This window comes from Xiphophorus maculatus, chromosome 12 (assembly GCF_002775205.1).
Source record: "Xiphophorus maculatus strain JP 163 A chromosome 12, X_maculatus-5.0-male, whole genome shotgun sequence".
NCBI classification, from domain to species: Eukaryota; Metazoa; Chordata; class Actinopteri; order Cyprinodontiformes; family Poeciliidae; genus Xiphophorus; species Xiphophorus maculatus.
In genome coordinates this window covers 24,489,435-24,514,689 of record NC_036454.1, presented here as the reverse complement: position 1 = coordinate 24,514,689, position 25,255 = coordinate 24,489,435, and the positions used below count along the sequence as shown (strand labels likewise).

Sequence of the window (25,255 nt, the reverse complement as noted above, 5' to 3'; positions counted from 1 at the left end):
CTGACACTTTCACAAACCAGCAGCTTCTCATCACAGCGCCTTCTTTACCTCTGTGCTTCACCCTCTGCTGCATGTTCAGCAAGCATGGCAAGGTTGTGCTTCACCCTAACTTATTTCTGGCTTATAAAACTTTGTTTTTCAAAACTATTATTATTATTTTAAAGAAATCATAGGTTGCCATTTCATGTCGCCATACATTGTAGGAATAGAGTTACCACCCTTTATCTGTTTCCACAGTTCAGTATCACTATGGGAGGACGACAGAGGAGGGGAGCGGTGAAGTGCAGTGACTAAAGTTTATGTAAAAGGTTTCCAGGGAAACAGGGTTCTGTTTCCATTGGCTAGTTTTTTTGTTTTTGTTTATTTTTTTTTTGCTATAATGCTGCTACACAAAATGGACTCATAGAGAGATGATTCATAGATCCGCTGAGTGATGTCAGATCTGATCTATTTATTATATGTCTGTACCATAGTGAGTTCAACCAGAGAAGAAAAAAGTTATTTATATTTTTCCTCGAGACTGTATTATAATTTAATTTTATTTTATTTTTTCTTTTTGCCTGAATTGTGTTTCCCTTGTATAATGTGTACAGTATGTTTTTGGGGCATTGATGACCTGAAGAAGCATACAATCCTATCAAAGGGATGCATTGTTAATAAAACAAAAATTTGAAACACCCAGAATAATTCTTGATTATGTTTTTCCTTCCTTCCCTTGAACATTTAATTGCACAGTTGACTTTAAAGGCAAACCAAAAGTAATAAAACTACCAATTACTTTCTTACTGTCTGAAGTTAAATCAAACCAAACATCTCTTGCTTTAAGTCGAATAGAAATTTGCAAAATGGCTGCCGTAATGGTTTTTTTTTTACTCATTATCCGATCTGTTTTATGAAGTGAACCAGTTCCTCACGTTTCAGTGTGGATAATAACACTGTCTTGTGTTCCAGCTGTAATATGGAGCAAAAAGCACCTGAACAAAAATGAACTTTATACTCCTCAGACTGATTATGAAATGTTTTGGAAGCCACAAATCCTTCAAAGTCCTGTTGAAGTTCTTGATAGTTGTTCCCAATGTAATCTCATTGCCTTGTGCGTCTATCAGCTTTTAATGAGGGATCAAAGGTCACAACTTTACATTGTCCTCACATTTTTCTACTGAGCAACTCCTACAGATTCTGTGAACTGTGTGATTTCTCAGAAAACAAGAAAACACTAGATTAGTATATATATACAGTACAGTTTTAAAAATGTCTCCCATTGGTTCTGAAATTGCCTGAAAATACCTACACTTGAAATTCAGCTGGTTTGAACCTACATGAATAAGGTTAACAGGTTAGTTAAACGTTTTGACAGCTCTCTTCTTTTTGTGCCTGTTAGTAAGACTTAAATGACATTTTGTAATATTTCAAGAATGACTTGCAGACCAAAAAAAAAGAAACATGGATCGAGATGGAAGTAGTGACCATGTTGTTAATCCACATCACAAAACCCTCAGTAGTCACTGTTACGCATAATACTGAATTCACACATATACCTGAGTTACTCTGCGAAAGCTTTCATCCCCTTTTCATTTTTCTACCTTTTCTGGCTTTACGACTGCAAACCTCAATGTATTTTCTGAGGGGATTGGAGCTGCAAACCAAATATGAAGTAGTGCATAATTGTGAAGTTGGAGAGAAATTATAGTTTACGAATGCAATTAAAAGTTGTTATGGATTTGTCTTCAACCCTCATTTGCTCTAATGCCACTAAATAAAATCCAGAGATTCATCAAATTAGCAGACAGTGTCCACCCGTAACGTCAGCATCAATTCAGTCTAGGAATGTCTCTGAGGTTTGTTAGAGAACAGCAGGAACAAACAGCATCATGAGTCTCAGTAAGAAAAGTCATTGTTAAAAGAAAGCCGGCGTTTGAGAAGCAGAAGACACCAGAATGACACCAAAATTTCACTTTTTGACCAACATGCAAAGTCCCAATAATACACGGTGGTGATTATTTGCTAAAACGCTAACAGGATGATTCTCTTCAAACAGAGGACTCTTTGGTGAATCCTCTTTTGTTTCGATACATTGTGCGAAACGTTTCCTGCCCCATTTCTGGTCTGGAATAAGACGATTCCCGCAGAAGTGAAGCAGGGACGAAAAACAAACTTGTTTACGTTGTTCACTTATTTAATATTTATGGTAGAACAACAGGGTTTGTCTATTTTTATTCTATTTAAACATTTTTAACATCTTTACAAGAATATACAGGTTTATAGAATATTGTTTTTTTTTACTGTATTCCATTGGGAAAACGTAAAGTCTCAGTGCCATTACAAATACACAAACTGGTTATTTGTTTCAATCGTGATGAAGAGTATTTCAAAGTCTTGTGAAGGTTGTGGAGGCATAAAATTGCAGCCTTTGCAGTTAGTGAGTACATAAAAAAAGAGAAAAAGTAATAAATTAAAAACATGTTAGAACACAACTATTTTTGCATTATATCAGTAACAATTACGTTTCGTAAAAGAAAACCTTATTCGCTTTCTTTAAAAGAAAAGAAATTTTTTTTAAATATTTAATAAACATTTTTTGGTGATTGCACATTTTCATGCATGATACATAATGGAGAAAACAGTACAACAAAAAAAGCTGGAGTGTGCTCTGTTAAAGCTATAAACAATGCAACAATCCTATTTAAATTATGCAGAAAACTGCTCTCTTCCGTTCATCTATCTATTCACTCATTCATCTATTTTCTGATGCTTTCAGTGAAAGGCAGCGCTCCACAGGAGGAAGGAAGGCAGGTTGTCAACCACATTCAGTATAAAACAAACCAAAAAAGAAAATCTACAAAAACTGTAAATTCAAGGCATCGTGTTGCAGTAGCCTGCTTTTGCATTATTTCTACAAATATTGCACAACTTTACGTTGTTATCATCCTTCCCAGAAGTCCATTTTTCGACTGAGGTACAAAGTTGGGTTAATGATTTCCATATGAAGCTGCAGGCGTGACTCCATAGGCGCTTTGCGTCCTCTGCGACCGTCCTCGCTCCATGTTTACCACAGGAGTTTGCTTGGCGGGGAGCGTGTTTGTGCGGCTGATTTTCAGAAACTAGTCCTTTCTCACCTCTTTCTCCTCTTTCTCTTCTGTTTGTGAGGGTTCCTGGAAGTCGACTGCTGCTTTTGCAGAGGATAAGTCAGCCTCCTGAGTCACTTCGTCCTCCAAATAGGACATATTCTCATACATTTCTCTCATTTTATTCTTCATCTCCTCCTTTTTGTCCTCCTGCTGCTGCTGCAGCAGCACTGCTTTGTTTACGCCAGGACCTGAGAAACAAGGGACGGGAAAACTTAGCTCCACTGCTGCCACCCGTTCTCCCCCTGAAATGAGAGCGAGCCAGCGCAACGTTAAATGTTCATACCGAAGTAGCTGAGCAGCACAGGCAGGAACACGAGTCCGTGGGCCATCCCCAGGAGAGTGATGACCAGGTTTAAGCGGAAGAAGAACATCTGGATGAGCTGCGCTTTGGCAAACGCCAAAACGAGGATGCCTGGCAGGTTTGTCATTGCAACACCGGCGAACACCTTCAGGGTAGAAAAAGAGGCGTGTTAAACCTGGGGCAGCATGTTACTGTGTCATATAAAACTAATATCTGGTTTACTTACTGCACTACCCATGGTGGCTGTAGCCTCTTTCGCTCTTTCAACGCGCGTCATCTTAGTGCTGAGCGCAAAGGATCTCGTCATGTGGGACACAAACTCCACGGAGATGCCCACCGCCTGCACACAGCACGGATTATAAGTTTCATGAATTAAAAGCAAATTCGCTACATGGATCAAATACTTAAGTACAGAGTTCATCCATGGCTGGATATTTCATAGCGAGATGCAAATTTGTCTCTTTTTGGACAAAGTCATCATATTTGAGACGAATCCCAAACACACTAGATGTAAATACGGTGCGGATAAACCCAGTTAAAATAAGCTACTGATGAAACACATTAATGTTCACTGAAAAAAGACATTAATAGAATCAAATAAGGGATCGAATGTACATTTTGCAAACATTTTATAAACAACTGAGATAAGGCGTAGGATTAAATAAGTGTCCACTTCCCCGTCCTCCTTCTTTTCAAACAGAAAATTAGAACAAATTATTTTGTTCTCGGTTATGTATGCACATGTTTTCTCTGTCCTGCTGATTACTTGTTTTCTTGTCATTGCACCATTAACATTGAGCAGCGCGTACATCAGCTCGATTGGCAGCGCTGAGGCCGCTAAGAGATGTTGCCCTACCGTAACCAGGTTGATCAGGGCCACTGCGTTGTAATCTATGCTCCACAACGTCATCACCCCGACGGTGTCCACGACGATCATGATGATGGTGATGAGGTTGAGCAGGCCGGAGCGCAGATCCAAACCCAGCAGCAGGCAGCACACCACGAAGGTCGGCAGCAGACAAAGAGAGATGTTGAAGAGCCCTTCCTTCACAATGGTCAGATACTGCTCATAAAACACGTAGGTTATCCTGGAACAAACAAAAAATGGTACAAATCAGAAACAAAAGGTTCGTTTGATGAAGTTGGACATATTTGCAGCTGTTTGGAAGCAAAAACGTATTTGTTTGAGAAGGTAGAAGTTGATTAAAACACCCACGTGTAAGGAAATACTTCAAAGTCCGGCGAGGTGCCTGGTATTTTCCTCATGTCCAAGGTGATCTTTTCGGCCAGCTCTCTGGCTTTCAACAAAGCGGCTGTGAACTCCTGAGAGTTGGTCAGTGGAGTGTGATACGCCATGAACCGGGTGGCTGGGGGGCGACAGGACAATCAGAAATGTTACTGACGTCACCCCTCACAGGTACAGGTAGGAGACGATTGAAATCTGATTTTGCTCTCAAACGTTTGCCTTAAAGTGCAAGAGAAACACACCAATTATTTCTCCGTATTGGTCTCTCACCACTGACGTGTCATAGGCTCCTAGACCGCTATTAGGAGAGATGTGAAGGTGTGAGGTAGCTGCTTTTGAAATGTAATCAGCTTCTCTACACGTGTGGCTTCATTACCCACCCTTTGGAGCACTGCAGGTCAGGTCTGTTACCCAGAAAATCAGGGAGGAAGCGATTGAACTCTTCCATAGTGGGTCTGACGACACCATCCGAAGGACTCGCTAGGCATCTCTTCAGACAGGAAAGACCAGCTGCTTGGGCACAAAGGAGCAAATGTGTCATTTGCAATAAATTATCGGCTAAGAATGTGTGTCAAGTTGCTGTTTGCAGAGAGTGAAGTCTCACTTATGTTTGCAGGACAGAAGTCTCCAACATTTGGACCAAAGGTGTAGAGGCGACAGCATTTGGACCCAGGGTTCAACCAGTCTATGAAGTCATCCACCCACGAGTTAGCGGGAATAGCCATGTAGGATCTGCGGTGAACGCCGTCAGTTAGTCAAACAACACAGAGGTGAAAGTTCACATTTAAAAGGCTAAATAAAACAGAAAAGTTTTGACAAGTAGCCGTGCCGACTGAAAGAGTGATCTCCACGTTTACCGGCACCCCTGATAAAGGTAGGGCAATATCACTTCAAATAAATGACTGAATTTATTCAGTGGGTGAAATAAATAAATAAATAATAGTAATGCTATTTTTTAACATCTCCATATATAAGTCAAAAAATGGGAAAGAGAAGAGAACATACCATCCAAGAGCGAGTGTAATGAATGAGGGAACAGGCTATAAAAGGAATATAAAAGGAACGCCTATTATTTTTATTATTATGGGCTGTTTACTAGTATATGCTTTAAATGTCACATGGGGATCTTGTTTAATAGCGTACTTCCCCATATTTTCGGACTTATAAAAGTAAACAGTCTGGCGAAACTCATAAGGAAGTAGTTAAGAAATACAAACCGTCTGATGAATTTATTGTGTCATTTATCATTTATACTAGTGAGAAATGGTTCCAGCAACAGATTAGAGCCACACAGTTAGATTTCTTCATTGCAAAACAACAGCAAGTGATTTTATTTTATTGAACTAATACAGGTAGCTACAGTATCTGTGTTTTTTCTTCCTTCTTCTTCTTCTTCTTTAGTGCTGTACCTAAGTATCTCTTATAAAATAACATTTTTCCTGGATTGTTTTTTTTTGTTTTGTTTTTTTTAGGAAGAGTACGAGTTTGAGATATTTGTTGTTTCATCTTAGCTCGGTGGTATTTACCCAGCTGAGTTCATCATTAACCACCAGGACGGGGTTGTAAGTTAGAGGTGACAGGTACAAAATCAAGCCAATCAATGACCTCCCAGGAAACGATATGATAATGCAGAAAGTCTAATTGATGCGGTCAAAACAAAATTATAGATACAAAGGTTAACTTTATGATCTGATAGTCAGATTTGAACAAATTAAGATTAGTGCTGACTCACCGTTCGGGGTAGTCTGTGGCGTATCGGATCTTCTGAGTCATGGAGAACTGATCGCAGCCCACGCTGGAGCAGACGCCGTCCATTCCCGCAACCGTGTGGAAGTTGTATCCCTTCTTTGTTACAAAATAAACCGGCACTCCAACTTCGAAGTATTTGTAGAGGTATTGGAAATAGTCCAGCATGTAGGATCCCTGCAGCAGAGCGGATTAATCCACGTGAGGTCACAAGCGAAGAGGTCAGGTTTTTGTGTTTCCTGGTGATCGCGGATGAAGCGGCTCCGACTGACCTTTGGCATCGCCAGCTCCTGGTCCAGACCCACTTTCACGTTCAGCATGAGGAATATTGACGCACACAGCATGAATATGAAAACCAGCATCTGAGGAGAAGCACACGATTGAGGGGAATAAACTTACATTTATCCAGGTCGTCGCATTGGAGCAACAAACTTTTAAGTATTTTTGTTGGACTTCTCTCCAAAAATCAAACACAAAACCAACCATATGATATGTGCTTTTCAAAATGTTGTAGAAGTGATGAGTGTGGCATCCCTTTGTTTTCAGACTGATTTAACAAATTACTTGTTATCCAGTCAAACAAGACATTTAATTACTAAATAGGCTGAAAAGTAGTAGTTCCATTGGCAGATAATTTCACTTATAACATGGGGAAAATGTCCTGCTATGAGTGAAATAATCTGCCAGTGGAACTAATACTATTTTTTAAAAATCAATATTAAGGAATTATTGACTTAAAACAATCTCCTATATCTTGCTGAAACATTGCTTGTCTTTATTCTTGTGCACTAAGATATTTGCACTAGAAACTAGACCAATGATACCTGGGAAGACGTTGCATTTTTGCAGTGTGAACACATTGTGTTCTACGGGATATTGCTATCTGGTAACAGGCAATAGTTTCAACGCTAATGACGAAAAACTACATCTGAAAAATGTTACTTTTAGCATCATCCTGTAGTGGAATATCGATGTAATTATCCCATGACAAAAGCTTAGAAAACTGCCGTTTGTAATATCTGTATTTAAAACTATTGGCTGGTTCCAAAGTTAATGAAGGCCCAAAGAGTGACAGACGCTGAATGTATCAACAGGACGATGATTTGTCTGCAGTTACGCCTGACTGAAGTCCTGTTTACTGTTTGCCACCAGCAACTTATGGCAAAAAAAAAAAAAGATAATATGTGGAAGAATTTGCTTTGATCTGATAAAACCAGAGTCATCCTTTTGGACTCCATGCTGAATGCTTTGTAAGTGAAACATGGTGACGGTTCAGCGGCAGCAGGAAAGTTGGTCAAAGTTGGTGAGATCAGAGGGAGGCAAGTTCAGAGCAAGTCCAGCAGGACAACAACCTGCAGCAGCCACTGCCACAGAAACAGATCGAAACTTATTCATGAATCACTTTCCATCCGGTTCGCAATCACACAGTTTGAGTTGGTTTGTCGCACAAAATCCCTCACAAATTCAGCTGATATGTGTGCGCTGTAACGGGGCTGAAACGATTTATCGGATACATCATGATGAATAGATTTTTTTTAATAATGACCAACTAATTTAGTAATTGATTAATCATTAACTGGAGCGCACAGGTTCAAAAAATTCTCCTTTGCTGGAAGAGCAAAATATTCAGAGCAGAAATTAAGTCAAAACTGTACAAAAATATATACATTGAACACTTAGGATTTAAAAAAAAAATCTCCTTTGTCTGTAAATATGTTCTGCCCAAAACTCCTGAATTTCCAGAATTTTAGCTTCATCTGGTTCAAATTCTGTAAAAAAAAAAAAAAAAAAGTGCTATCCAATAATCAATCAATTAATTCAACAACCAGTCAACAGATCAGCTCTTTTAGCTGCAGATCCATACTAGATCAGTGATCTAGCTTATCCTGAAGCACACTGAAGGAATGCTGTTACTGCATTCTTGGCGAAACAGTGATTACTTCTTAATTTAAAAAGAAATTACGTTGTTTTTTTTATGTATTTCTAAAATTTCCTAAAATATGCTTACTTGGTTAAATGAAAAACCTATAGAATGTGATCATTTTTTTAAAGTCCAATTAATTAGTTAATCATCACAATAATCAATAGAAAAATCAATTAATGAAATAACTGTTGGCTGCAGCCCTAGTTTGTAACTTAACAAATGCTTCTGTAAGGTTATTTATCGTCAAATATATATATATACCAATGAGCAATTCATTTTGGCTTTTCTTTATGAGCAATTTAGATGTTGTTTCAGATGTTTTACCACTATGATCCTGGTGAAGCAGTGCAGCAGGACGGGAGCGTAGTATCTCCTCATGAAAGGCAGCAGAAAGCCCTCATTTGGTTTGTTGGGACGGCGGGTCGACACGGTCACACAGCAGAGCAGTTCACAGCGGTTGTTGTCCTGGCGCCGAGCATCCAGAGACAACAACGCCACGAAAGCTGTCATCTGGAGGACAAAGTCCATGAGCACGGCCAGAGCAGCATACAGAGCAAAGGACTTCACCGCTGGCATGGTGGACAAGGCCCCTGGTGAGGCAAAACACAAACATGATTAAAGATAAACAAAGCTCTTCATCCATTTTTTTTCTTCTGGTTTTGCATAGGTCAAAAAAGAAACTACCTAAAAAGAAGCAGACAGACTCCGAGAGACTGCACAGGAGCATGCTGGGAGCCACCTGTCCGAGCACTCGGCCTATTTGCTCCTCCCGCGTCTCTCCAAGCTTCCTTGAGTCCCTCTGCAAGGACAGAATGGTAAAACGGATATTAAAATATGAATAATTAAACTGCAGTTGGCAGAAGTGCAACTACAGATTCCCGGCACTCGCCTGATACTCCAGAACAAAGATAAAGATGTTGTCAGCTCCAACAGCGAGCACCAGGAAGGGAACGACCTGAAGGATGACCAGGGAGGACGGGATCCCGATCCAGGAGTAGAAACCCATGGAGGCCAGAACCGAACAGCCCACCACCAGGATCCCCCCCAAACCCACCAAAAACTTGGAGTCCACCTGCAACACAAACACACCTGTCAATATCCAAAATTATTTCCTGTGTTACTGTTTCAATACTGTAACGCTTTGTGATGAGTAAGTCGACAGTACGTGTTCTAGAGCTTAGATTAGTCTGGTAGGAGCAGCGGGCGCTTATCGCTGTGCACGATTAATAAAACGAGACCCTGTCTAATTTTTGTTTTCTTTAGCAAAACAATCAAAGTAATTAAGCTACAGCTTAACAGCAGCAATAACCTTTCTGTCTAGTGTGCTAAGAAGCAACAACAGAGGAAGCCATGGGTTATTTGTTTAGCAGATATTTACACATGAACATGCATTGTATCACATTTTTGCAGAAGTTCCAAAATGCCAATATTTACTAATTATTGTATTGCAATCTAAAGCAAGAGTTAAAGCCTCACAAAACTAATTACTATTTAATTTTGTTTTTATTCTATATGCTGCATGTAATGATCCTGCCATTGTTAAACCCAGTGCAAATGCTATGTTTATGACAATGTTATGATAAATGTTTCATAAAGTTAAAATCATCATTTTAGCTCGGTACGGTTTTTAAGTGAATGCATTGTGGACTGTCTGAAGCTCAATCAGGCCTTTAGCCGTTTATGCTTAAAGCAAAAAATATTCACAACCACAGCAGGTTTGTTTGTTTCTTCTGACTGGAGGTAATATTAATATTTTTAGGATCCTGACTTGAATTAAAGTGACGACAAGGCCAACCAAATCCATCCTCAAATTTCACCACCAACAATAAATACCGGTGGGAATATGCGTAAAGTTGCTCTGATATTATAAGAAGGAAAAAGGGTTTTATTGCCATAGAGTCAATAAATATTTCGAAGAGCATTATGACAATGGTAAATACATATCAACACACCGAGTAAGCTTAATAGTTTTGCCTTTGTGCATCTACAGAAGAGCTACCTGTCATTATGTCTGTTGCCCTATGGTATTGCTGACAGAAGTGTAAAGTACGAACTTTCAGGTACTATTTTTGATAGATTAGACCAACAAAAGATTATACATCTTATTTAATAAGACTGATGATTTTTGATTCATAAATATAACTGAGTTGCTCTCTCAACTACTACATTTAAGGGCCCACTTTATACATTGCTGTCATTGTATAAGTTTCTGAGGTCTGTGAATGTTTACAGAATTGACCAATAAGGTCACTTCTGTAGACCAGTGGATTTAACTGAGGGATGTCAGAGTAAAACTGGTTGAGTACAAACACAAGCTGCATTACTTTTAGATTTTTATCAGTCAAATATTTTTGTATTGTTTTCCTCTTCACAACTATGAACTCAGTTAAGTTGCTGGGAGAGATAAACCTCCTATAAAATATATTGTCCTCTATTGTTGTAATTTGACAAAAATGAGGATCAGTAGAGACAATTATTTTTGCACAGCGATGTCTGTGAAATATAGTAGTTGTAGAAACTTTTTCACTTGTCTAATTGATTAAGACAGACCTATTGACAGGTCTGTCTTTTAATGGCTAAAAAAAGTACTCCACTGTACTGAAGTGAAATTTTACTCCCCGTAGGCTTACCAGTAAGCGTTTGCATGAAGAGTACTCCCCCAGTGCCACCGCGATATAGACAAAGATCACAGCGTAGCTGATCATAAAAATGGGAATATCTTCTGCTGTTGTCCGATTAATTTCATCCTCCAGGGACCTCTGCAGGCACAGAGAGAGAGAAACCAACAGGGCATGAAGAATTGACACTGGTCAGAGTCTGAGAAAGAGTAGATAGACGAGAAAACTCAATGCCCTTTCAAAAGAAAGCTGCTGCGATATTTCTTTATCAGCAAAAACCGGTGATAACAACCTCTTTTTATATGCAGGATGTGATTATAGCCAGTAGGTAAAAGATCAGTAGCCTGTCAATGCTGATACATAATCAGGAACAGCTCTGACATTATCTCTAATGCTGATTTAACAAATAGACAGTCAGAAAACATGAAAAGTAGATTGGTAGAGATCCCTTAGCTGACTCTACCTCAGCCATGTATGCAAAGGTGAAGTTGGCCTTTGGGTTTCTTTGGTAGTCCTGGACAATTTTGAGAAACTCTGTCTCCCACCGCAGAGCTACGTTGAACTTGGGGTTGTCGCGAAGGTAATTGTTGAGGGAGAAAGTCATGATGAAGGCTTCAGCATTAGTATACTCGTCATCTGGGGGGGAAAAAATACACGCAATGTTCAAGTTAGCCGAAAGGCTTTTTCTTTTGGTGTGCTATGAAAACGTATTCTGTGCAAAGCATTAAGGCACTGACCTTTGTAGCCTCCCACTGCTAGAAATGGGAATACTGGTGCTCCATAGTCTGCCATGCAGCTCATTCCTAAATCGGTGATGTCTTTGAAGGACAGCGGAGAGCTTGAGAAGAGGCAGAAGAGGGAACGGGTGTGACATTTGAGCTTTGTGCCAAACATTTAAGCCACTCGTCCTTACATCAATACATACTTGAGGCAGTAGATTAGATGGTCTCTCCAGTCGACCTCTTGGGTCACTCCCAGTTCAGTCATATTTACTTTAGCATTAATGTTGTCCAGGCTGTTCTGGAAGTACTGTGGCAAGCTGTTTACCGCACAGTCAGTCAGCGAGGGGTTGGATGGGTTTAGAGGCGCATAACACACATCCTTCAGGGTTGCTGTGTGGTTCAAATCCTCTGACCAGAACTCAATGTCCTACCGCAATTCAAAGGTAAGTTAAGTAACAGGTGGTAGATTTCAAACCACCTCCATCTTTGCTTTTGGCCCTGACTTGTTACCTGTATTTTCTTTTGGAGATCTAGCAGCTCCAGTATGAGATTTTTGGAAATAAGCCCGCTGAAGTTCTGCTTCCCGAACAGCAGTGAGTTATAAAGGTGTCCTTTTCTTCCTGGTGCTGTCAGGATCAGCTGGTTAGTCCTGAAGAAGGGAGTGAAGTGTTTGTCATGGAAGTCCTTCTCCTGCCGGGCCCTGCTGTTGGGAGCGGACCACAGCTCGACTGGATCAGTGGTAAGCTTGATGGACTTTAGGCCAACAGAGAAAGCAACCACGATGATGGCCGCCACCAAGAGAACCTTGAAAGAAGATGGAAAGGTAATCGCCTGGCTGATCTTTGTCTGTATTTAGATGGTTCCAATCGTTTTAGACCTACTTACTGTGAGGGGATAAGATGCCATCAGGGTTCCCCAGCGCTGAAGCTGTCGACTCAGGAAAGCTTGAGCTGCCATGCTGTTTCTATCTGCACACGTCACGTCTGATGGGTTGATGATGGGCTGACCCACTTCATTGCTGTTCTCGTCTTTGATTTTCCCTTTTCTTCCCGTTTTATTCTGATCTTTTCTATTGCTAGATTTCACGCAGTAAGACACAACGAGGTACACCACAAAGGCACATATCAGGAGACAGAGCAAGATAATGGAAATCACAAGAAATCCATTCATTCCCTGGATTGTGAAGGGCTCAGGGGGTGGAGGTGGGGGTGGCACACGCGGGCACGAATCGAGGCAGTCCTGGCAGGAGCAGGCCATCCCGCCTGTTGTTGTGTTCTCGTTACACCCTAAAGCACGGCCATTGTAAGGAACCATCCCCTCTGGTACTCCTGTCGTGTCATTCTCCTTGAACAGCCGAAAGTCGATGTCTAGAGGGGCGAGGCCGTTGCTGGTGTCCCCCTGGAAATCGTACCAACGCTGGGCTGTGCACAGTTTGGATCCATACCGGCCGCACATGGTGGCGATGGCAAAGCCTCCTGTGGCTGGAATCCTGACGTTCTTGCAAGACTGAAAGGCACCTTCTGCAAAAGTGTTGCTGATGTACGCCTGGTAGGCTACCACTGCATCCCTCGGCCTACCCAGGTGCGTGACGTTCATGACCTTCGTGACATTAACCGTAAGCGTCTGGTTGGGGCTGCAGGTGGTGGCACAGTGCAGGTGGGCAAAGTTTTCAGCACAGGAGGGGCAACGGATCAGCACGGCTTTGGACAAGGTCAAACTTGTTTCCAAAGATGAGAGCTGTTGAAGGGAGCAGCAGGCATATGTGTTGCTTTCTCCTTGGTCCAACATGGGGCATACCTGCAGTACGAAGGGTATTTCAATCCTTCCAATAAAAGAAATGACAAAAAAAGTACCAATGTGCCTACACTTGCTTTACCCAGGTGGTGAACCAACCTGCTTGAGCCTCCTGTAGTGCTCGCCTGTAACTTGTCGGGCTCGGCTGTAATTGAGACAAGGGACAATAGGAGGGATGAGGCTTTCTCCCACCGTTGGGTTACGACCGCATTCATCATAGAAAGCACAGTAACCCGCTTTGTGTTCGACCTCTGAGGACGCCTGAGGAGAAGACAAGGATGCGTTTAGTCCATCCATCCATCCATCCATCCATCCATCCATCCATCCATCCATCCATCCATCCATCCATCCATCCATCCATCCATCCATCCATCCATCCATCCATCCTTTCCCCATTATGTCATCAGTTTTGTGAAGTGCACCAGTCCCTCCTGCAGTAAACCACTCACACAACAGAATGCTTTCCTCTGTGCTTCTCAATTGGGAAGATTTTCTTGAGCTTATATGTTTCTCTTTTCCCTTTAAGCAGAACTATGGTCATACAGTACATGTAAAGTGTGAAGAAAGTTATAAAAATACCTTCAATAAATTCTCTCTCTACTTTTTCTGCTATATAGAGAACATGAATAATTTTGAACTAATATAAAAACATGACAAGTACAATAAATACATTTTGTCATGTGAAAAGTACTTGGGTGCCTTGACAATTTATTTTTCTGTAAAGTAAAATATATAAATAAATGTGTGTATTTTTTTAATTTTTATATCCTGAACCACAAACTAAGCATATAAGATTTTATTGAAACAAATAAAATAGCCAAATGTTTGTTGAAAATTGATTTGTAAAAACTTGTAGATCCAAAACTTAAGAAGAGTCTTGCACTATGCCTTATTATAACACAGACCAAGAGTTTCTAATATTTTTGGGGTTGTTTTCTTATTCTGACTTAAAAAAATGTACAAAATTAAGATCAATGCAGAGGTCTGATTAACATTTAACTCATACCTAATACATTTTATTATTACTTTTAAGTTTAGGATGATTTAATTTGTCTGTAAAAAGATATATATATATATATATATATATATATATATATATATATATATATATATATATATATATATATATATATATATATATATATATATATATACTGTATATATGAAGACTTAGGTTTCTCACTTTTAGCTTTATCTGTGCTGTTGTGTCCTTAAATTCTGTAATGAGTTTTATTTTTTATTTTCAACACATCAGTCAAACTAATGCATTTTTTGACTAACAACACAAAAGTAAGTATTTTCTGTGCAGACAGACACCAGCCCCTGCAAAGACAGGCATGTATAGACATTTGATTTAATGGCCATCTCAACCCAGCATGAATTTATTAATAATTTTTCAAATCTGCACTGATAAATAAACTCCCGTTTTAAATAAAACATTTGTGGCACCACACATTGGTTGATTACAAATACTGGTGAGATCATTTAACGGTTTCAGTTCATATCCTACTACATTTCAAAGCTGGGTAACAGAATACCAGGTCCCAGTTTGCCAAAGCTAAAACAAACATCTACTCACCAGACAGGCCAGAAACGTGACGAAGGCAGCAGCTCGAAACATTATTCCTGGAGTGTTTCAGCAACAGGTGAGTTAAGAGTCCTCACTTTCAGGAGGCAGGAGTGTTTAACAATCACCGCTGACACATCAGGCAAAGACAGAGAGCAGGGTTCAATGTCTGAGCTGTCCTTGCTCTCCTATAGTCTGTCCATCTAACTAAAGTTAGTGGGTGGGAAGAAAAACCATCCTGACTTTTCCAGCGTCATTACTACTGTGATGTCACGGCTCTCTTATCTGGTGTGATGTTGCGGACGACCAATCAGCGCAATGGAGGATCAATATCCCTATTAGATTATTAACATAAATTAGGATATGGTTACCTTGGTGATTCAAAGCAGGTTGGAGGAACTATTTGGGTAAAACCCACACAAACAGCCTCACCCAGGTTTTTCATAAGCTCTGACTGTACACTGTCAGTGCCTGTCTCCGACTTATCGTGCTTCCGTTGATAAATTTCAGATACATCTTTAAATAAAAAGCTTTTTTCTTTTACCGCCTCTGTATTGTCTTTACCTCTCTTTGATGAAACTGAACATAAGCCTTTTCCTGTTGCTAGTACAAAGTAGAAACAGGACATTTATATACACACACAAAACAAAATTCATGTTTTGGAGTCACAAGGTTCTCATGTGGGTTTCATGGAGTTTTCTTTGAGGGTGTGTGCGAGAAGCAAACCAGTTGTAAAAGGAGGAACGAAGAATCCCCACAACATGACCCACAGCCACTCATTCTTTGTTTATGAACTTTTGTTCATTTTGAGTCGTGGAGTTTTGGTTTGTAACTCCAGCAGTCATTGGGCGAGAGGCAGGATACGCACACACACAGGGAGAAGATGCAAACTCTAAGCAGAAAGACCCCAACTCATTCACTTTAACATGCATTTCTATTAAATAGTGATGCACAGAATGGGAACTTCTAAAATTGACAAAAGTAAAGGGTACATTCTCTATGAAAGTACCTCCATCCTTATTCTTTTATTTAGCAAATAGAAATAACTTTGACCTAAAACAGAAATAGCTTAATCTGAATTCCGATCCGGAGAAAAAAAGACAATGTTCTCTGTGTTTTTGTACCAAGTGTTCAAACATAACTAGGTTGAACTGTAGGTGCAAAAAGTGTGTTCTTTGTTCAGCACATACTCCTTTTAAAACTCATTGCCTCTTTCTAACAAAACATTTTTTTTATCCAGTTTCTCTAAAAGCTTTTTGTTTGTCCAAGGTTCCAGCTCCGCAGTATCGATACTGGGTGGCCACCGTCTACACAGGCCAGCGGATCAATCATTTCCTGAATCATATCTCCTACCTAAGATCAACCTTGTGATTAATGCCATTATCACATTATGTCAAGGCCAGTGCAGTGATGATAGCAGACAGTTCCTCTGCAGCTATACCACAGGAACATGTACTGTACATGATCAGGGCGAAGGTGCCGGTAGAAATTTTGTAATAAAAGCAGATGCTGAGGAGGCAAGGGGGAATCAAGGCAGATAGAGGGATGTTCTCTGCTTTATCGCTTGCTGATAAGTTGCAGAAAGAGAGAAATTTGCAATTTGTCATGCTCACGCAAAATGCTATTGCAGAGAGCAGCATGCAGAGTTCAAAGCAGAAAATTAAAAAACAATGTCAGGATCTTGTTGGATCTGACAAAGAGTCTGAACTGCTGCTAAATGCTGATCGATGGAACGTCTTCAATTCTGGTTCGAGAGTGACTTATTCTGAATATTTTCTTTTTACAGCGAGAAATAGACATAATGACTGGTGGGTTTGTTAGCTAATGCTTTCTTCTAGCTCATGAGTTTACAGCTGAGTATTCTGGGTATCATCCATCTGGAGCAGTGATGGATGCTCCAGATGGATGTGTTCGATTTTTTTAGCATATCAAAAAGAATCAATCAATTAAAAAATAGATAAACAGTCAAATTAATACAGTATAATGATATGAATTAACATTACATAAAAACAGGACATTTCATCCATATTTTGATTTTCTGTTGTGTCGGTGATCTAATGAACGATTGTGCATTCTAATTATGCATTATCTAAAGTGAATAGTCAAATTGGACAATTGACATAATGTATTTGCCAACATATCATTTTTTGTGTTAAATGAGGATTTCAATCATATGCCTTCAAACATTTACACAATATCAAAATATAAGTATTGCTAGAAATAGGAAACTCTGGCCGTTTTTCCAAATTCTAAATTAATGCGCTTCTTCTAAAAACATAAAGACTTGCATTCAGATATGTGGTCTTACTACTTCAAAGCCAAAAAGGAGGATAATAAAGCTGATAAATCTGGACAATAACAGATAAAACAGCAATAAACACAAAACAGACTGTCAGCATGTTCTAATTCTTCACTATCTAAGAACTTCCTTTTTTGCCTGTCTCTGGTCGGAAAGCTGAGTAATGTCAATGCTTTTGAACGCTTTCTCAAAGAAAGCGTTAAACTCTGAGTGTAAGATGAATTCACTGAATTTCACATTTAAAATAAATACTGTTTAAGAAATGCTACTAGCTCTGCAGCCAAGACATAAACTAAAAATATTACACATTATGTTTTACATTTACTATTCTCTACACATTTTGGCAACACTAGAAAAAAAAAATCGATTCAGATTTATTAAAATAGTTTTCCCCCCACTCTTTAATAACTGTACATTGTCATGGTAAAAGAGTCTTTAAGTGTTGTTACTGCATTCGGTGAGTTGCTGAAACAAACGCGAAGAACATCCACCTTATTTGAATGACGTGTTTTCTTGTCTTTCCCGTCTTCATCACGGGAGAGTTGGAGAGAAATTGGCTCTGTGTCACCTCACATGCAGACCCATTCAGCAAATACAACATTATTAAGAAGCTGATTTATTTCAGTAACTCGGTTCGCCACGTGAAACATATTTTATAGATAAATTACGGTCAAACTGAAGCTTTATTTCTGTTAATTACGATCATTTTCTGTTCACAGCTGCTGAAAACGTGGCATTTAAGATTAGAATATTACATCACACCATTTAAAACATGTAATACAGAAATGTGGGCTTCGTGAAAATGTAACGTCTACTTAAATGTTATGTGAGCAGGTATACAATCAATCAATCAATCAATCAAATTTATTTGCATATCACATTTCAGCAACAAGGCAGTTCAAAGGGCTTTGCATCATAGAACAAAATACAGCCACAGAAGACATTTGTCAACTAGTAAAATAAAAAAAAATGAGCCCATTTAATTATTGCTGTTCATCCCAGAGAGATGCTTCTGAGAGGAAATTAAATGTATTCAGGGTCTTTTTCCCCACTTTTCCACCAGGAGTTTCAGGAAATCCGCATTATGCTGTAAATGTATTATGTCTTAAATCATTGATAAAACATATTGCTATGTTATGAGTTAATTATGAGTGCAATAAAATAGAAATAAAAAGTTCAACATTAACTTTAGCTGAATGAAAAGGTTCAGCTAAAGTTGGATCCTCCCCAAACGATATGTAAATACCTTTGAAGAAGGTCTCACTGAATTAAAACCAGGACAGGACAAGTTTAGCTCATAACTGATTACATTTATGTTTTTTGTTTTACTAAACCACCAAATAAATAAATAAATAAATCATTTCCTATGAATACGTTTTGTCTGTTATGAATAAATGGATGTTTCTGGCAGGACTCATGTGTTTTAGCCTAATTTACTAAGTACGCTTAGAAAAATCTGTGAAGGTGCTTTAAGTTCAAATATTCACAGACAGAAATTAGTGCATAAATTTCCTTTTAATCTGTGGAAATTTCACTTTGATGATCTTCTGTTTTACGGTAACTACAATGTGCGGCAGTAGAGATGAGAGCGAAAGGGTGAGGGAAAACATGAGTTATTTCTGTGAGATCTATGAAAACTAATAACAAGCAACAATTACAGAACAACATATCCATTCAGCGACATGTTATTTTATCTTAAAAGTTGCAGTCCTACCAAAAACCAAGTTTTTAATATGAAATAGATAGAATAAACAATATGAATTGTGTCCTGTTTTGAATATTTTTCATGAGAAATGAGGACGTGCGCGTTGCTTTGCACTTGAAAAGCGGCAACAACTCATTCCGTTTCCTCCTGTAACACAATAAAAAATACATTATATAAATATGTAATATACCACACATTAGATAAATATAAATAAAACACATTGTTGCATTTAAACGTGATCTACTTCCATAGTTCTCAGCAGCGATTTAGTCCGTAGGTGTTTGAAAGAGTCACATGCCTCACACGGCGGTAGAGGAATCGTGGATCTGGTCCGTCAGGGTTCAGAGTGTCATAAGAAAAGCTCCTCTGAAATGTTTTTGAACTCACAGATCGACGCTCTGATAACACGTCCCCCTCTTTACTGTCACACTCTTATCGGTTTTTATTTATGGAGCGCTCTCGTTGCTCTGGCTGCATCACACGCCAAGCTGACTTCTTGGACTCAGATAACAGGTTGATAGCGCCATCTTCACTATCAGATATATATTTAAAAAAAAACACATCAGAAACGATATAAAACTATTTTATGACCGTAATACATATACGCTACAATTATCTCTTACTGTAATTAGATCCATTTTACAGCGCTCAGGGAAAACAATTCATTTGCCACTTATGGAGATTGTGCTGTTAGATTTTTGTTTTAAAGTGTTATTAAAAGAACACGAATGTCTTTAAATTATTATTTGTCAATCAAGTGTGGCCTACTCAATAGTGTCTCAGTTAAGCAAAACAGTTTTACTCCATCAAAGTGCTTTGACACAAGCCTTATTTATTTCATTTCTAATTAGGTTTGTAATATTTAAAACATATTTGCAGTGTTTTATTATCTCGTTGTTTCATCTATGAAGCTTCGCATAGATCTTTGCTTTTGGGAAACATCTCTTGTCCTGCAGTGAAATCCTTGAAAATATAAAACAACCCTCAAAAAGTTACTGATGTTAAAACAGGAATCCACCGTCAAAGATTACAATAAAGTCTGTTTGCTTGGAAGGAAAATATAAAACGATGACGAAAGAAATGTTTATGCAAATGGGAATACATTTTAAAGCCAGTTATATAAAGATAGTACACAAAGAAAATACATTTTTATACTTAAAAGTTCAAGCATAACAAAGCTAACATATCTATTTCAACTCTGAATGGGAATAGCGTTTAAAAGCAGATTGCGGTGCACTGAAGAAAAATCTAAATTTGACTCCAATAGTGAAAGGCTAATATTGATAACTGACTTTTTCTTGTCAGAAAAGTTTATCGGGAACTTTTGAGGTGTTTATTTATAATTCTAACTTTAACAGAGGTGTCTAAAAACAAATGAGATGGGAAAATACCTGTTTTTCATTTGTTGGGTATAATTGTGCTCTATACCAGTTTCCTAATTATTGTGTACTTAGAAATATTCTCCAATAAGAAAGTCAAAACCTCACGTTACATTCTTAAATATGTATGTTTGGTGTTTATTAACGTTTTGTACTACAGAGCACTGTATTTGGTCAATAATATAAATAATCCCTAAAAATAAGACTTGCCTAATAATTATGCCAATTATCTATTATAAGCCTTTTTTTTTCCTTGCGCCTGCGATTATTATGGTTGGAATCATCAGTAGCTCATCCACTTAATGCATAGAACATAAAAACTTCTGTCCTTTAACCCCTAAGTGACAAAAAAAAGGAATTGCTTACACCAATTTCATATTTATTGTTGAATGTTAAACTTTCTGAGCTGTCGCATCACGTCTGTCTCTGTGCAGCAACAAGTGGGGCGTGCTGAACTCCTCCAGCACTTTCACTGGTGTCTGATTACAAAATATAAAATGTTACCTATCGTTGTTGTTTCCTTAGTCATTAATGCATGAACTTATTTTATTTCAATAACTTCTTTTTGCTTGTACTCATTTCCAGTTTCAGGACAAATTTGTCAGGAACAACTCAAAGCAACCCCAGCTGTAGCCTTTTCTTGATTACTCTAAGTATTAACCTATTTTTACACAAATACATTTCATTTTGCATTCACGAAGACTGAAAACCTTAAGACAATAAGCTGATTAAAAAAAAAAAAAAAACAGGAGTCATTTCCTTCCTTTAGTTTTATTACCTGTCTATTCTGTACATTTGCATTAAACTTTTGTATTTTACACACACACACAAAAAAAGCCTGAAAAAGAAATGAATAGAAAATAGAAACATCCTTTTATGTGGGGAAATTCAGGTGTACTAGCAGCAAAGATTGGAACAGGTGGTTCTTGAAAATGAAAATTAATTTGCTTAATGAGTTTCAAACAATAATATAAACGTGACAGACAAAATGGAGTCATGCAAACGCACACAAGTTAAAATATGAAAGCAAAAAAAAAATAAGAATAAGAGTCTGTAATGAATAACTGCGTAAGAATGTGATGTTAGGAAAGCCTGAACACATGATGTTAGTGTTGGATATTGTGACGACGGTGCGATCTGTGAAGAAGCTACATTTTCCTTCACTCTTGTCTTCATCATCTTGATCATTAAATGCCAGGAGAGAGCATCCAGAGCAGTGAATCCATCTGACTGCTCAACAAGTGAAGTATGACCATCCTCTGATGTTTATTACACTTTATATCAAAAGGAGAACGGAAAAGATCCTCCAAAATGTTGCTTCCAAGCTTGTCCTTTAGATTTACACAGACAGTGATTTGCTATATTGTTCAGCTCTAATTAAAACCAGACTGTATGTAGTTTGTGCTTCTTGTTTTTTTTTTTTAGATGAGGCCTTTTTAGCTTTTGTTTCTGCCAACAACTGGAACTTGCGCTGTAACTCGTGATGCCCTAGAGTGATATTAGGCATGGGCCCGCTAACAGTGTCAGGGTAAGCTATAGTTTTAAAAAATGATGTTTCAAAAGAGCAAGAGGATATTTTTTCATGTGATTCTTTCATTTTCAGGCAAATAATAATTCATCCCAATCCCTTCCTCTTCTTTTGCTGCACCCTGTTCATCAGCTGGCTGAAAGAAGGCTCCAACACTTTCACAGGAAACTTACAGGTACAATCTTCAAAGCATACGATTCTGTCCAGTGAGCTTTTTTTTTTTTTTTTTTACCTTAAATTTGCTGCTAAAATCAGTTGTTTAATCCACATTTTGTCTTACGTTTATGTATCAAAATTAACATAAGAATATCTGTTATGGGTAACACATTTCTTGAGGGGGTGTGCATAAGTCTGACATGACACTGTCATAAACATGAAGAAGTCCTTATGAATGTTTCTGACTGTTGTCATGAAGCGTCATTCGGTGAATAATGACACTTTTAATGCAAACCCTAACCCTTCTAGAGCAACTTTGCATTAAAGTGTCATTATTCACCGAATGACACTTCATGACAACAGTCAGAAATATTCATAAGGACTTCTTCATGTTTATGACAGTGTCATGTCAGACTTATGTAAACCCCATCAAATAACATGTTATCCATAAGTGTAAACATCAATACGTACATTTTAACTGCATTTGGGACAATTGTTGCTTTTCTGGTAAATTAGAAGAAATTGGACATTTTTTCCAAATTATTTTTGCAATATTGTCATTAAATTCTCTTACTGAGTCAATTTTGACTTCATAGGCAGGCCAAAAATGTAAAAAAAATCTATTTTCTTTCCCCTGTTGATTAGATGCATCCAGTATTCATGACAGCTTTTGTGAATAAACTCATCAGCCAAACAGCTTTTCTGCTAATTTCTGCATTTAATAACAAGTCATAAACTACAAGGACATTCTTTAATGCATAAATGTGGATGATCAGTTTATTCAAATTAAAATTTCCCTTGGATTCAAAACTATGTGGCATAATATAATTAGCAGTAAATTTTTTTCCTCCTGTGTGACGTCTGCGATTTTGACAGACAATCTCCAGTAAAGAATCAGAAGCATCTCTAAGTTTTTATGCCCTTTTTACAAAATATAAATAGGAAAAGAAGCCGTCTGCTTTTGACGTTTTGTAGTGTCTCATACGCTGATTCACATGGGGACATTTTGACAAACAATTTGAATGTATTTTCTGCAACTGTAAGAAAACACGTTTAAGAGCTGGTATCTGTTTGAGGATCAGCCAGTCAGACCACAGAGATGATTGTAAATCTGTAGCAGACAGGAACATCCTAACAAGTGTAGTTATTAAAAGTGAGGTTGTCGGTGTGTGATGAAAAATATTAGCCGCCATTGTGCTGTGAAGCTTTTCTATCCTGAATGAAACACTTCCTTCTTCTTTTTTAAAGGAATTATGAATTTATTACAGAAAATGTAACATATTCAGGACCAAAAACATTATCTACCCTACAAAAAAAAAAAAATCAGAAATAACGTAAAATGCATGGCTCATTCGGAAAAACACATTAGTACTGAAATGACTCAAAAAACACCAGAAAAAGTACAAAAAAATGTTTTTTTTAAAAAGTTCAAGGGTAACATCCACTACCTTAAACTTTAACATACAGTGAGCTGGAAAATGAGGAAGGGGTTGGGGGGGGTGTTACAGACATGTGATTCAAAATCTGCGCTGCTTGCTATAGTCTCCGGGGCCGGGGAGCCCTCTGGGGAAGCCGCCCTGGCCCCCTCCGGGCAGGCTGCCGCTACCTGAGCCCGCCATCATAGGAGCGCTCTCGGCGGCCATGCCAGCAGCGCCGGCGGCACCCGAGTTCCCACCCAGGGAATTTCTGTTCATGGCCATGCCGTGGCCCCCCATGTGCATCCTCATCTCCTGCTCTCTGTTCTCAGGGAAGCCGCCCCTGAAGCCCTCCTGCTGCCTCTTCATCATCTCCTCGTTGCGCAGCCTCATCTCCTCTTCTCTCCTCCGGCGCTCCTCCTCCTGCCTCAGCTCGGCCTGCTTCCTCTTCTGCACCTCCTGGTTGTGGAGTTCCTCCATCCTCCGCAGCTCCTCCTGTCTCCTCAGCAGGTCCTGCCTCATCAGCATCACCTGGTGCTCGTGTCTGGCCGCCTCCATCTCGGCCTCCAGCTTCTCCTGCGCCTCCTTCATGTTGCGGTCGACCATCTCGTACTGCTGCTTCTCCATCTCCATCAGGGCTTTCCAGCGCATGGCGTACTCGTACTCGAACGAGCCGGGCTGGGCGAACCGCGGGGGCTGTTCGCGCTCCTTGTGGTACTGCTGGTTCCTGTTGATCAGCTTCTCCGGCAGACCCTCGTCCTCGTCGTACTGCTCCATGGGCTCCACGGTGACGGGCCGGGGGAACGCTGTGAGGAGGTAGGCGCTGTCGTTGCACTTATCTAGAGCTTTCCTAGCGGCTGGCTTCGCGGTGAACTCCACGATGCCTTTCCCCGTGGGCCTGCCCCGGTCATCCACGATCACCAGAGCCCTCTCTATCTGGCCGAAGACGGAGAAGGCCTCCTCCAGGAGCTCGTTGGACACAAACTCCGGGAGGTTTTTCACGGACAAAGCGGCGCCGTGTGTGGCGAACCTCACCCGGATGGGTCTGCCTTTGAACACGAAATCATCCAACTCCGCTCTGGCGATCTCCGCGATGATCCTGGTCTCCAGGCGGATGAACCCGAACCCCCTGTCCTTGTTGACGAAGATCTCGCTGGCGTTCCCGTACTTCGCGAACAGCTTGACCAGCTCCTCCTCGGTGACTCCGGTGGGCAGGTTCCCCACGAACAGCCTGCTCCGCTGGGTGAAGGTTTTCTCTCCGGGCTTCCTGAAGCTCTGCGGGTCCAGCGTCAAGCCCGCGTTGGGGCTGGTCTGCTCGCTAGGCTCCGGCTGCTGTCCGTTGCTGTTGGGCCCGTCGCCTTTGAGGTGGTTCCCCGGACGGTTGGGGCCGTGGTTCTGTTGGGGGCCTCTGTAGCCTTGCATGTTTTGTCAACAAGTGTGAATTAAAAAGTCGACAAAAACCGTGCTAAAAGCAAGAGGGACTTAGCAGACGGAGGCGTACAAAGAGCAGCGAAAATGGCGACGCTATTGTGACCTCAGCAACGTGCGACAGAAAGAGTTCGCGTCGTGACGTCATCTATGAGCGACATTATTTTTATTTATTTGTTTCATAAATTTTTTAACTATGAAAATTAGTTGGAGTAAGAAAACAGTAAAATAAGCAGAAAAAAAAGCTATCATAGATCAGAAAGTCAAGCGGAAGCAAAGCCACAAAAATCAAACTGGTT

At 39.6% G+C, this 25,255-nt stretch overlaps 2 protein-coding genes across 3 annotated transcripts; both read right to left on the bottom strand.

The window, feature by feature from the left end:
- Positions 1-2,197: 2,197 nt before the first annotated feature.
- npc1l1 (NPC1 like intracellular cholesterol transporter 1) lies at positions 2,198-15,228 on the bottom strand. 2 transcript variants are annotated; one of them, XM_023344252.1, is made up of 21 exons: positions 15,059-15,228; positions 13,579-13,740; positions 12,571-13,482; positions 12,196-12,489; positions 11,889-12,112; positions 11,701-11,801; positions 11,427-11,599; positions 10,976-11,104; positions 9,235-9,417; positions 9,030-9,144; positions 8,670-8,935; positions 6,694-6,783; positions 6,408-6,598; positions 5,280-5,407; positions 5,056-5,188; positions 4,918-4,973; positions 4,646-4,796; positions 4,286-4,517; positions 3,656-3,769; positions 3,412-3,574; positions 2,198-3,316 (listed from the first exon to the last, which is right to left on the bottom strand). In XM_023344252.1, exons 1-21 carry the CDS (start codon positions 15,098-15,100, stop codon positions 3,102-3,104), a joined length of 4,074 nt encoding a protein of 1,357 aa, XP_023200020.1. In that variant the 5' UTR covers positions 15,101-15,228; the 3' UTR covers positions 2,198-3,101. The 2 variants fall into 2 exon arrangements, with proteins under 2 accessions (XP_023200020.1, XP_023200021.1); XM_023344253.1 differs by having other exon boundaries at positions 5,056-5,185.
- A 7,286-nt stretch (positions 15,229-22,514) lies between these two features.
- On the bottom strand, positions 22,515-25,099 carry nono (non-POU domain containing octamer binding). Its single transcript, XM_005808969.2, has one exon. It carries the CDS (start codon positions 24,948-24,950, stop codon positions 23,631-23,633), a length of 1,320 nt encoding a protein of 439 aa, XP_005809026.1. The 5' UTR covers positions 24,951-25,099; the 3' UTR covers positions 22,515-23,630.
- Positions 25,100-25,255: the final 156 nt, after the last annotated feature.